The following is a 13359-nucleotide window of genomic DNA, read 5'->3' as shown; positions in this document are numbered from 1 at the left end:
AATTATGGTTGGCTAAAGTGGAAAAATCCTATCTTATCTTTTGGTTTGGTAAGTTGGACAATTGGTTGGTAGACAAGTTGCACTTTTAGCACCTATATATAACCCCCCCTTAAATCATCTTTCATCTGAGTTATAGGATTATGAAAATAAGGGTTTTTTTATTATAACAATCCATGGTATAATCAATCATATTTGGATCGTAATCTGATTATTATGATCTATTTATTACTCTAGTGGACCTCCCAAAGAAATTTGTATTTAGAGTTAAATGCACCAGAGGTCCATTAACTTGTGAGTAGGTTTCACTTAGGTCCATAAACTTTTAAAGTGGCTTTTTTTCCATAAACTTTATATGTCGTATCACTTAGGTCCATATCCCTCCACGTGGACTTCTCACGCTGACATGGCCCGCGGTTCGGTGCTGCCTAGCCGCCGTGTGTCGTCGTGCCGACGCGCCGTGCCTGTTCCGTCTACGCCACAACAGCGCTTCCAGGTCTCGTCTCTGTCGTCTGGTTGGACAAAATAGCGCCACTGCACACGCGGATTGGATCAAAAAAATCGCCTGAACATGTGTTGGGCTCAACATTAGTATGGATAGGGTTGGGACCATATCAGACCCGTGGATAAATTAATTATGAAAAAACAATTAATATTAAGTCACTTTAAGATGGGTATAACTTTTTTGAGAGACTCAATAGAGCAAAACTCTTATTATAAGCATTTGTGACGTGTTATTATGACTCTGTATGTATTAGCCCAGCAATCCGTGCATGGGCACATGCCAATAAGTTAGAAAACACTCTCTCTATTTTAAATTATAAGTCATTTTGACCTTTTTAGATATATTGGTTTTACATTATATTAGACATAGGGTATATCTGGATACGTAGTAAAACTATACCTCCAAAAGTCGAAATGACTTACAGTTTAGAATAGATGAAGTACTTATATTGCGAGCTTATACCAAATCAAGTGCATCTTCGTTAAGCTATAGGATCTCACAGGGTAGAAACTATATTTGCAATTTAAATACAAATTCGTTTTATTATAAGTTATTAGAAATATACTGTACTTTCTATGATAAATATCACACGAGCACAGAGATGAAAGGCACAGGTAACCCAGGGCGTGGATGCAAGCAGGCATAGGCTAGACTAAGGATGGCAACGGGGACCCGATACCCGATACCCGACGGGTATTTGATCCATTAGGGGACGAGGATGGGATCATATCTTTACCCGCGGGCATCTAAATGGGCAAGAATCCATACCCGACGGGTATAGCGGGTACGGGAACGTTCCCTGTTTACCCGTCCCCGTTACCCGTTGGGGAACCCGACTATTTGAGTTGTCATGCGAGTATTAGGTCCAAAGAAGCTCAACATAGATATTTTGGTCCAAATCTGAACAGTCATATATATAATTTGTGTGTTCTAGGAACCCTCGTTCAATTTTTTCTCACCATTTCCGCCAGCAGCATAAGCACGACTGTCTCACGAGCGCTCGTGTCCCTCGCTTCCTTAGTTCGGTCTCTCTGTCACCTTTGCTCGTCCTCCTCGCAACCTCGCTCCTTCTCCTCGGCATCTCCGAGACTCCGACACTTATACCCGGGTGAAGAAGAAACGTCTCCGATTGCAAAGCTGCGACCCCAAGTGTCCTTGTTTATCGGGTATGCAGTACCTGTCGGATATCTGTTACCCGACCGATACCCGACGGGTACGGGGATGGGCAAGAATCTATACCCGAGACGATTAATGGGGATGGGGACGGGATGAATTCTCCGTAGCGGGGAAGAGAACGTTCCGACGATACCCGACGGGTATATACCCGTTGCCATCCTTAGGCTAGACCACTATCCTGCTAGGACCGCCCGCGAAAATAAATCTAGTGGCCCGGCCCATGCACAACTTATCATGTGGGCCTAAATAGGCTTGCCTGTAAAGCCTGCTAGTCTTAAGCAGGGAACCTGCATCACCTGCTGGCTGCTGCATCCGGCCGCTGGGGCAGGAGGAGCTCTGCACTGCACGCCTCGGCTGCTCGCCTGCTCCAGCTGCTAAGCTACTACCCAGTGCCCTCGTCGGTCTGCGTCGCTGCTTCCTCTACTTGCTTCGTGCCTCACCGGCTCCGGCGGCTGTGTGCCTCCTTCCTGCAGCTGCCGCAAGCCGACAGGGTGGCCTAAAGCACGTACGCGGTGCTTTCGCGCGGATCGCACCGCATGCGCAGCCAACTAGGCGTCACCGTGCAGCCGGAATGCGGACAGCAGCGTGCCTCGCACCGTGTCCGGTGCCATCCGCCACCTAGAGAGCTGTGTGCCCCAGACGGCCGCGTCCGGCGCCATCTCCCGGATCGTGTCCTCGGCCTCCCGGCGACAGCCTCCGTGAGGCAGCCGTAGTGCTCGATATCCCCGGCCGGACGTTGTGTTCAGTAGCCATGGCGCGAAGGCCGCCTCAACCTCGTCGGGCGTGCGGGAGTGACCATATATAGGTGGTCAGAAATCGCGATGAACGTGACGCTGTTGGAGCTCATCAGACCATAGGATTCCAGCTTGGAGAACAAGGCGACTACTTCAAGGCTCTCAATAACAGCCTGCGCGCCGCCAACACCAACAGGGCTCTAATTAAGGGCCTGTTCGACAGGGCTCCTCCCCCAGGCTCTAGCTCCTGTAGAGGAGCCCTGCCAAATGTTTTCTTAGAGAAGCCGTTTTCAGTAAAAAGGAGATGAGCCGGAGCCGTTTTGAAAACGGCTCTGACTCCTCCGGAGGAGCCCCTCAAGAGGAGCCGTGCCAAACACCCACACTTGGCCAAGGAGCAGAGAGCCGAGACTCGATCGATACCGTTGGTGCCAAGTTGGTTGGCCGGCAACCTCGCTGTATTTGTGATTGGTGTCAGGCAACATCGCCGGGCTCAAGAGTTTGGAGCTAGGCGAAGTCAATGGTGACATGCATGCTTGGCCTTGGTGGCGGCGATGAAGGCCAACCACCCATGCATTCGTGTACGGTGATGGGCGTACGTGGTCGTCCACCCCGAGCACAGCCGATCGGAACACAAACTTCACCACCACCACGGATGGCGAGCGGCGCTGCAGCACCATTCATGATGACATGATCCACGCAGCGCTGTTCCGCTCGAAGCAATACGTCTATTCTAGAATTGTATCTTTCATAAAGATAGAGGGGAGGGTCGGAGGGAGTAGTATTGATTGACTAGTCACTTCTCAGTCATGTCTGATCCGAAGACTTGGTCAATTGGCTTCTCTCCTTGTTATCAATGAATAAAAGAAAAAAAAAGATTGAATTCTCCTAAGTATCGATATGGACGGTGGATCTCACACAGAGTCAAGGCATTCGCTGAATACCTTGATATGAGCCATGGTGGACACCACGAGTTGGTCCACTCGATCATTACGTACGTTGCTGCCCATCCACTACTACCGCCGGTGCTCCGATCCCAGCCGGTGCATGGTGTGCGGTAATTAAGCTCTCGGACCGCGCGACCACGGCTGCAGGAGACGACGTCGTCCAGCTGAGCCCGTGCCTGGTCCACATCTGTGCGAGCACCGATCTTGCACTACTGCAGGATGGACTTGTTGTCCCGGGCGGTACACTACTACAGAATTTAACTGTAGGGACGGCTCTAGAGCCTCTGTAGGGGCGGCTGCGCCAGCCGCCCTTCCCAGGGTGTTCCTACAGAGGGTGCCTCTATAGGGGCGGAATCCTGACCGCCCCTGCAGTGCCCTCTGTAGGAGCGGCTGGTGTTTTCAGCCGCCCCTACAGTGCCCTCTGTAGGGGCGGCTGGTGTTTTCAGCCGCCCCTACAGTGTCCTCTGTAGGGGTGGCTGGTAATATCAGCCGCCCATGTAGTGGACTTCTGTAAGGGCGGCTGTATCAACAGCCGCCCCTGCTGTGTATATTTGTAAGGGCGGTTCAATCAAGAACCGCCCCTACAGTGGGTTTTTCAGTAAAAAAAATAATTCAAATTCAAATCTGACCACATATATATAAATAATTCAAATTCAAATCCTACAAAATCAATTTTCTGAAGAAAGATATAATACTTCAATCACCAACAGAGCAACCACTAGAAGTCTCTTAATAGAAATAGTTACATACATGGTTTGCAAGTGCTAAATCTAAAACATAGTAAATCCAAAAGCTGCATCACAACAAACCGAATAAGCAAATGAATTACTTGTTGATTGGAATGTGCTTCAAAACGAGGTGCCTTTGATCTAAGCTTTTCTGCTTGATCATACAAGTTGTAGTGGAGGTAATTGCGGAGGAGGAGATTGAGTAGTGTTTCCTGCAATCAAGAACCAAATACATACAATCAGGTATGCAGAATTCCACAACATAATAATAGAGCAGTGGCGAGCAGAAAATCAGCATTACCTGGCCAAGCTCGTCACGGTGCAAAGTTGCCATTCTATGTAGTGCAAGCAGATTCCTGAAAGAAAAAAACAAAGCAAATGTAGGAGAGATTGCCAGGATTGGTCCTAGGAGTGAACAATGAGCAAGAATGAAACATTTGACTTACCCACGTATTTCAGCAAAGCTGTTGGTAAGCTCATACACATAAGAGTAATAAAAGTACAGACGAGATGCCAGGACATCAACAGTTCTCCGGTTTAGGTTCTTCAGGCGAGCAATGCTCACATTTGCGCATGCTTTAGCCTTAATTCAAAAGGAAAATTTCAAATTATTATGTTTCACACATCAAACATTAGGAAAATCAGTGGTTCCAGATGTACCTCATCGTATTTCTTCTGATCAATAAGGAAAATCAGTACAAGCAAGTAGAAAAATATTTCAATCTCAGGGAGACCATGTTTGATTGAAATCTGAGTTGCCGGAGCCGCAGCATCAACATCCATCTCAGTATCATCTTCCTGAAAGAAATTACAGGTGAATATTAGGAGTTATGAATGTGATATCAGGGATAGAAAAATATAGATCCAACATTGACTCAGGAATATTCTCAAGGTAAAAAGGAAATTCAAATAAATTAACATTTGTTCAAATTGAAGACAAATATACATGTGAATTGATGTCCATCAGAATACTGAAAATTTTAGAGCCTAGAAGACATGAACTAGAGTTCTTGAACACTTGTACTAGGAGCAATCCATGTGCATATCAATAAGAACCAAGTCAACACATGCTTATACCCTAAAATAATGGGTGTACTTGCAGGTTGGAGGGGCTAAGCTCGATGGATGCCATTGGTTCAGTTCAAAGCAACTCCACGAAGATGGCGAATTTGGGATCGTAAAGGAGGGAGGCGTCATGTAGTTACAAGGCTGGTCGGATTTGGCTGCGGCATCGATGCCGGAGGGCGCTGGAGCTTCTTTGACAAAAGTGCATTCAGTTTGAGACAAGTTAATGAAAAGTAAAAGGATGTCGTGCTGCATCTCAGAAGTTGACATCCTACAACCTATCATGCATTCATAAATTCAGTGAATTATATTCAGAAATTCAGAGAATTGCAAGAGACTACTGCACAGTTCAAGAAATTCAGCGACAATGCTCATCATCATTTTGTTGTTTTCCTTCCTGGACACAAGAAAAATTGGAAGAGCAAGTAAATTGGCATGTGACTTGTAGTGATTGCTTCTTGAGGATGGCAGCACATATCTTTAGTACTTCTAAATCGAAAACGAACCCAACACAAGTTGAGAGCAGTTGTGTCAATGGCATAGACATGAATTTGATTCAAACTTAAATACATGGCTGCATGCAAACATATTTCTAGCTTATTCACATTTTCAATATTTCTAGCAGCAGCTCTTTAGATCTAAACTAATCCATGCTATCCAGTCCTAATAAAACATAGTTAAAATGCAAGAGAGATTCTAGCTGAAATGTAAAACACTGGAGCCAATTATCCATGTCTCTGCATACTGATGAGCCAGTTATCCACATGGCCTCGATCCTCCTCATGAGCATATTCATTTGTTTGGTCAACATCTTACAAGTGCCTACTAATAAACTATGATATGCAAACTGTGATTTAATCTATAGAATATGCACAGCTCAACTAGAACACATGTTTTCAGTTTCAGTAATCTCATAAGGACCAGGATCGACAAATCCCTGATCTAAATCTAGCAGCCATCAGTAGCAATGCCATCCAAAATCAAGACTCACGCACCAGACACCAAGACACTCAGCAAGAGAGAAGGGTGGCTCCGGTCTCGGCCTCTCGAGGTCTCGCTATTGCCGCTCCAAATGGAGAAAGGGAAACAGAGAGAGGGGAAGGGAGAGATGGAGCCAGGAGACGAACACATACGCGAGCAAGGATGCGCATCGACTGGAGAGCGGCCATGGCGTTGATCTGGCTGCGACGGCATCGATTTGACAGCCTTGATGTTGATCCGGCTGGGGGAGGCGAAGGGCCAGAGAGAGGCCACGACGGTATCTACGAGAAGGTGCAGCTGCCGGTGGAGCTCCTCGTGGGATCTCAGAAGAGGGCTCGACCTGACAAGGGTGAGAGAGAGAGTGGCGGCGGCTGTGCGGTGTGCTGGTGGAGGATGAGAGAGAGTGGGTTAGGGTTGAAGGAGGGAGCAGCCGACCGCGACTATTTTGTTTGCCAGGAGCATCATGCGCCGTTCAATCAAAATGGATGGTCCAGATCGTCCCATAAATCATATGGGCTTGAGGGAATTGGAGCCCAACGTTGCTGCAATGAGAGACCAGGCCCGGGTCATCTTGTCATTTGACAAAATTTGAACCTTTCAAATTTGAAATTTTAAAAAATGACAAGTTCGAACCAAAATTTGAGACTCAAAATGATTTCATCATAAAAAGTGATGAATACCAAAGTTGTTCAACTCATTAATATCTACAATTTTTATTTTAGTCATCTTGTCATTTGACAAAATTTGAACCTTTAAAATTTGAAATTTTGAAAAATGACAAGTTCGAACCAAAATTTGAGACCCAAATTGGTTTCAACATAAAAAGTGATGAATACCAAAGTTGTTCAACTCATGAATATCTACAACTTTTATTTTGGTCATTTCTTCATTTGATAAATTCTTAGCACACATTGTTCACTAATCTTACACATATCTCGTATAGTTTATAAAACCATATGAGAGATGTGTCATATTTGTGAACAATGTCATTACAACTTTGTCATATGAAGAAATGACCAATACAAAAGTTGTAGATCTTGATGAGTTATTCAACTTTGGTATTTATCACTTTTTCAGCTGAAATCATTTGGGGTACCAAAATCTTGTCTGAAGTTGCATTTTTTTGAAATTCAAAATTTAAATTGCTCAAACTTTTCATATGTATATATTGACAAAACCAATAAAATGAATTGATAGAGAGTGATTTTAGAAAAATTTAGGAAATAAAATCATCAGATTTGGAGTTAGTATGAGGAAGAAAAACAAGTTACAAAGTTAACCCACAGATTAAAAAAAAGAAATCACACTGTTCACTATGATCATGTAAGGATCATCTAGAACAGTGTGATTTCTCTTTTTAATCTGTGGATAAACTTTGTAACAAGTTGTTCTCCCTCATACTAACTCCAAATGTGATGATTTTTTCCTAAAAATTTCTAAAATCATGCTTCAGCATTTAAGTTTGATCAAACTTGGATGTGACAATGTTTTACACATTTTAAAATTTGAAATTTGAAATTTGACAAGTTCAAACAAAATTTTAAAACCTAAATGATTTCAGATGTAAAAGTGATGAATACAAAAGTTGTTCAACTCATCAAGATCTACAACTTTTATTTTGGTCATCTTGTCATTTGACAAAATTTGAACCTTTCAAATTTGAAATTTTTAAAAATGACAAGTTGGAACAAAAATTTGAGACCCAAATTGATTTCAACATAAAAAGTGATGAATACCAAAGTTGTTCAACTCATGAATATCTACAACTTTTATTTTAATCATCTTGTCATTTGACAAAATTTGAACCTTTCAAATTTGAAATTTTGAAAAACAACAAGTTGGAACCAAACTTTGAGACCCAAAATGATTTCAACATAAAAAGTGATGAATACCAAAGTTGTTCAACTCATGAATATCTACAACTTTTATTTTGGTCATTTATTCATTTGACAAAATTTGAACCTTTCAAATTTGAAAATTTGAAAAACGACAAGTTGGAACCAAAATTTGAGACCCAAATTGATTTCAACATAAAAAGTGATGAATACCAAAGTTGTTCAACTCATGAATATCTACAACTTTTATTTTGGTCATTTATTTATTTGATAAATTTTTAGCACACATTGTTCACTAATCTTACACATGTCTCATATAGTTTATAAAACCTTAGGAGAGATGTGTCACATTTGTGAACAATGTTATTATCACTTTGTCATATGAAGAAATGACCAATACAAAAGTTATAGATCTTGATGAGTTATTCAACTTTGGTATTTATCACTTTTTCAGCTGAAATCATTTGGGGTACCAAAATCTTGTCTAAAGTTGCATTTTTTTTAAATTCAAAATTTAAATTGCTCAAACTTTTCATACGTATATATTGACAAAACCAACAAAATAAATTAATAGAGAATGATTTTAGAAAATTTTAGGGAAAAAAATCATCAGATTTAGAGTTAGTACGAGGAAGAAAAACTAGTTACAAAGTTAACCCACAGATTAAAAAAAGAAATCACACTGTTTACTACGATCATGTAAGGATCATCTAGAACAGTGTGATTTCTCTTTTTAATATGTGGGTAAACTTTGTAACTAGTTGTTCTACCTCATACTAACTCCAAATGTGATGGTTTCTTTTTCAAAAAATTTCTAAAATCATGCTTCAGCATTTAAGTTTGATCAAACTTGGATGTGACAATGGTTTACACATTTTTAAATTTGAAATTTGATAAGTTCAAACCAAATTTTTAAACCCTAAATGATTTCATATGTAAAAGTGATGAATACAAAAGTTGTTCAACTCATCAAGATCTACAACTTTTATTTTTGTCATCTTGTCATTTGACAAAATTTGAACCTTTCAAATTTGAAATTTTAAAAAATGACAAGTTGGAACAAACATTTGAGACCCAAATTGATTTCAACATAAAAAGTGATGAATACCAAAGTTGTTCAACTCATGAATATCTATAACTTTTATTTTAGTCATCTTGTCATTTGACAAAATTTGAACCTTTCAAATTTGAAATTTTGAAAAACAACAAGTTGGACCAAATTTTGAGACCCAAATTGATTTCAACATAAAAAGTGATGAATACCAAAGTTGTTCAACGCATGAATATCTACAACTTTTATTTTGGTCATTTCTTCATTTGAAAAAATTGAAACCTTTTAAATTTGAAATTTTGAAAAACGATAAGTTGGAACCAAAATTTGAGACCCAAATTGATTTCAACATAAAAAGTGATGAATACCAAAGTTGTTCAACTCATTAATATCTACAACTTTTATTTTGGTCATTTCTTCATTTGACAAATTCTTAGCACTCATTGTTCACTAATCTTACACATGTCTCATATAGTTTATAAAACCTTAGGAGAGATGTGTCACATTTGTGAACAATATTATTATCACTTTGTCATATGAAGAAATGACCAATACAAAAGTTTTAGATCTTGATGAGTTATTCAACTTTGGTATTTATCACTTTTTCAGCTGAAATCATTTGGGGTACCAAAATCTTGTTTGAAGTTGCATTTTTTTGAAATTCAAAATTTAAATTGCTCAAACTTTTCATATGTATACATGGACAAAACCAACAAAATAAATTGATAGAGAATGATTTTAGAAAATTTTAGGAAAAAAAATCATCAGATTTGGAGTTAGTACGAGGAAGAAAAACCAGTTACAAAGTTGACTCACAGATTAAAAAAAAATCACACTGTTCACTATGATCATATAAGGATCATATAGAACAGTGTGATTTCTCTTTTTAATATGTGGGTAAACTTTGTAACTCGTTGTTCTCCCTCATACTAACTCTAATTGTGATGGTTTTTTTTCCAAAAAATTTCTAAAACCATGCTTCAGCATTTAAGTTTGATCAAACTTGGATGTGACAATGTTTTACACATTTTAAAATTTGAAATTTGAAATTTGACAAGTTCAAACCAAATTTTCAAACCCTAAATGATTTCATATGTAAAAGTGATGAATACAAAAGTTGTTCAACTCATCAAGATCTACAACTTTTGAAATTTTGACTAAATTTGACTAAAATTTAAACCTTTCAAATTTTGAAATTTGAAAAAAGATAAGTGGGCACTGCAGGGGCGGCTGGTGATTGAGCCGCCCCTACAGATCAGCCCCAACTGTAGGGGCGGCTCAGGTTATCAGCCGCCCCTACAGTGCCATCTGTAGGGGCGGCTGGGCTGCTGGGGTCCGAGGACGCCCACTGTAGGGGTGGCTGAATCACCAGCCGTCCCTACAGTAAAAATGCCCCCGTTCCTACTGTGACAATCTGACGTAGTGGTAACGGCCTTCAGTCCCGATTACCGCGCTGGGATAACGATCCTGGGACTAAAGGTGGAACCTTCAGTCCTGCGTCATCGAGCCGGGACTAAAGAGAGACCTTTAGTCCTGGTTGGTGTTATCAACCGGGACTAAAGGCCCTCCAGCCGAGCAAACGTGGCCGCACCCTTTAGTCCCGGTTGGTAACCCCAACCGAGACTAAAGGTTCTTTTTCTTTTTTTTGTTTAATTTGTTTTCAGTTCAGTTACACATATTTGTTTAATATATAATATGTTTTATGTACGTATTCTACGCTGCTAATATAATATAAATACACGCACGCATATAATTACATCTAATTCTCATCTCAAGCATTATTATATTCGAATAAAGTATGAAACTATATATATTATAGATATATATGTATATATACAACACTTTCATAATCTTGTTCTCGAAAATAACGATATCAATAAATATTTAATTTACATCATTAGTTCCTTAAGATCAAAGTAGAACTCGCCGTTGGGATTTAGCACTTTTTCTAGAAGAAATCCTGCTATTGACTCTTGAACTGCTTTCAGATGGTCTTTTTGCATGACCCTTTGTTTCAACCATTCGGTCTTGCACTTTAAATAAAAGGAAAAATATTAATACATACATATATATATATATTCATTTAAAAATAAATAAAAATTGATATATACGTACTCTGAGGACATCTTTAGGAGTTCTTCTTATGTGTGCAGTGATAAATTCACAAACGTAGTATCCACACAAGTTATTACCTGGTTGCTGCCGCAAACACCACTATACGAGAAGAAGATTATTCTCATCATCTCACACATAAATTGAAGTACGATATATTAATTAAACACGTGGGAAAGTATATATAGTACAACTTACTGGTATTTCAACTACATTAAGTGGTGCCTTGCAATCCTTACGGTGTTGCCGAATAAACTCTTTCCAAATCCTGTGCGACCAATAATGTACGATCGTTAATAAATTATGGTAAAGTCTATTCAATAATAGTTGTGCGTGAGAGATCAAAATTACTCCTGGATAATGTCTATCATATCTTGGTATAGTGCCCGCTCTTTTCTCAATGAGTGTAAGATTACTAACCGACTTGAGTTTAACTCAATGACAATGAGTATTCAGTGAAACCTGCATTAGTTTATACACACATGTACATACATATAAGTTGTATTGATATTACATAAAATGTGTAGACTACATTATTATTAACACTTACTCAAAGTTGTACGGGAAAAGTATTGTTGTTTTGTCGTGCTGCTTCACGAAGAACCTCATGATATTCTCTAGATGAAGGTTGTCTCGTTCTTTCATGCCCTGCAAGTCCTGGCGTGCTTCAAGTGAATCCTTTGGCTTCCCGTACACACCCATGAATCCTAACAGGTTCACACAAAGATTCTTTGTCAGGTGCATCACGTTGATTGCGTTGCGGATCTCTAGGACTTGCCAATAGGATAGCTCCCAAAAGATGGACTTCTTCTTCCACATGGGTGCGTGTCCCTTAGCATCTTTGGGAACAGATTCGCTGCCTTGTCCCTTTCTAAATACTACTTTCACATCCTTGACCATTGCGAGTACATCTTCCACGGTTCAGTTATGAGGCTTCTTCCGGTGGTCTGGCTTACCTTTAAAATGCTTACATTTCTTTCTTACTTGGTGATTCAAAGAAAGGAATCGACGATGGCCAAGGTACATGACCTTTCGACATCTTTTCAAATATATACTGTCAAGGTCATCAAAACAATGTGTGCATGCATTATATCCTTTGTTTGTCTGACCTGAAAGATTACTTAAAGCATGCCAATCATTGATTGTTATGAACAACATTGCTCGTAGGTCAAAGTGTTCTTGTTTGTACTCATCCCAGACACATACACCTGGTTTGTTCCATAAAACTAGAAGTTCTTCAACTAATGGCTTTAGATAGACATCAATGTCGTTGCCAGGTTGCCTCGGACCTTAGATGAGGATCAGCATCATAATGAACTTCCGCTTCATGCATAACCATGGAAGAAGGTCGTAGATACATAGAGTAACTAGCCAAGTGCTATGACTAGTGCTCTGCTCCCCAAAAGGATTCATACCATCTGTACTTAAGGCGAACCTTAAGTTTCTAGCCTCATTTGCAAACTTTAGAAATTCCCTATCTATCGCTCTCCACTAGGACCCATCAGCTGGATGTCTCAGCATATTGTCTACCTTACGGTCTTCTTTATGCCACCGTAACAACTTTGCATGGTCTTTATTTCTGAACAAATGTTTTAAGCGTGGTATTATAGGAGCATACCACATAACCTTGGCAGGGATTTTCTTTCTAGGACGTTGTTCACCCTCGACGTCACCAGGATCATCGCGCCTGATCTTATACCACGCTGCTTTACATACCGGGCATTCATCCAAATTCTCGTATTCATTGTCATGGTAGAGGATGCAGTCATTAGGACATGCATGTATCTTCTGGATTTTTAATCCCAAAGGGCAGACAACCATTTTTTCTTCATACGTAGTGGTGGGCAATTCATTTGGCTTCGGAAGCATCTTCTTTATGAGGTTCAATAAATTCCCAAATGCCTTGTCGGATACACCATTCTTTGCCTTCCACTGTAGCAATTCCAGTGTTGTACCCAACTTTTTTTGCCCCTCTTCGGCCGTCGGGTATAGCAACTTCCTATGATCCTCAAGCATGCGCTCGAACTTAACTTTCTCTTTTTCACTTTCGCATTCTTGTTGTGCATCACGAATGGCATCGCCAAGAGCATCACCGAGATCATCTTCTACCGCTACCTCTTCTTTATCTTCCCCCATTATAGTATCATCAAAGGCACCATACTGAGCAATAATGCCATCAATGTCTAAATCTTCTCCTTCACCTTCTTCCATCATGACCCCGCTTTCACCAT

The 13359-nt window shown here is 40.3% G+C and overlaps 2 protein-coding genes across 2 annotated transcripts in view; one reads left to right on the top strand and one right to left on the bottom strand.

The window, feature by feature from the left end:
- LOC136506581 (probable disease resistance protein At5g63020) overlaps positions 1 to 13359 on the top strand; it is a 268321-nt gene that overhangs the window by 180541 nt on the left and 74421 nt on the right. The gene's annotated exons all lie outside the window — the stretch shown is intronic.
- Positions 4081 to 6318, bottom strand: LOC136507831 (probable 26S proteasome non-ATPase regulatory subunit 3). Its single transcript, XM_066502433.1, has 5 exons — positions 6283 to 6318; positions 4745 to 4882; positions 4531 to 4667; positions 4386 to 4440; positions 4081 to 4296 (listed from the first exon to the last, which is right to left on the bottom strand). The coding sequence occupies exons 1-5, from the start codon at positions 6316 to 6318 to the stop codon at positions 4099 to 4101; spliced, it is 564 nt and encodes a 187-aa protein (XP_066358530.1). The 3' UTR covers positions 4081 to 4098.

The sequence above is a fragment of the Miscanthus floridulus genome, chromosome 15 (genome assembly GCF_019320115.1).
Source record: "Miscanthus floridulus cultivar M001 chromosome 15, ASM1932011v1, whole genome shotgun sequence".
NCBI classification, from domain to species: domain Eukaryota; kingdom Viridiplantae; phylum Streptophyta; class Magnoliopsida; order Poales; family Poaceae; genus Miscanthus; species Miscanthus floridulus.
The sequence above is the reverse complement of the archived record's forward strand: the minus strand, read 5'-3'. Positions and strand labels throughout refer to the sequence as shown.

What these genes read in the sequence shown, in the direction of transcription:
- LOC136507831 (XM_066502433.1), bottom strand. Translation starts at nt 6,318, where the DNA reads ATGGCCGCTCTCCAGTCGATGCGCATCCTTGCTCGC. An exon ending in AGCTTTGCTGAAATACGTGG is followed by an intron (nt 4,441 to 4,530) that starts GTAAGTCAAATG and finishes TTTTTCTTTCAG; the next exon opens with GAATCTGCTTGCACTACATA. An exon ending in ACCGTGACGAGCTTGGCCAG is followed by an intron (nt 4,297 to 4,385) that starts GTAATGCTGATT and finishes TCTTGATTGCAG; the next exon opens with GAAACACTACTCAATCTCCT.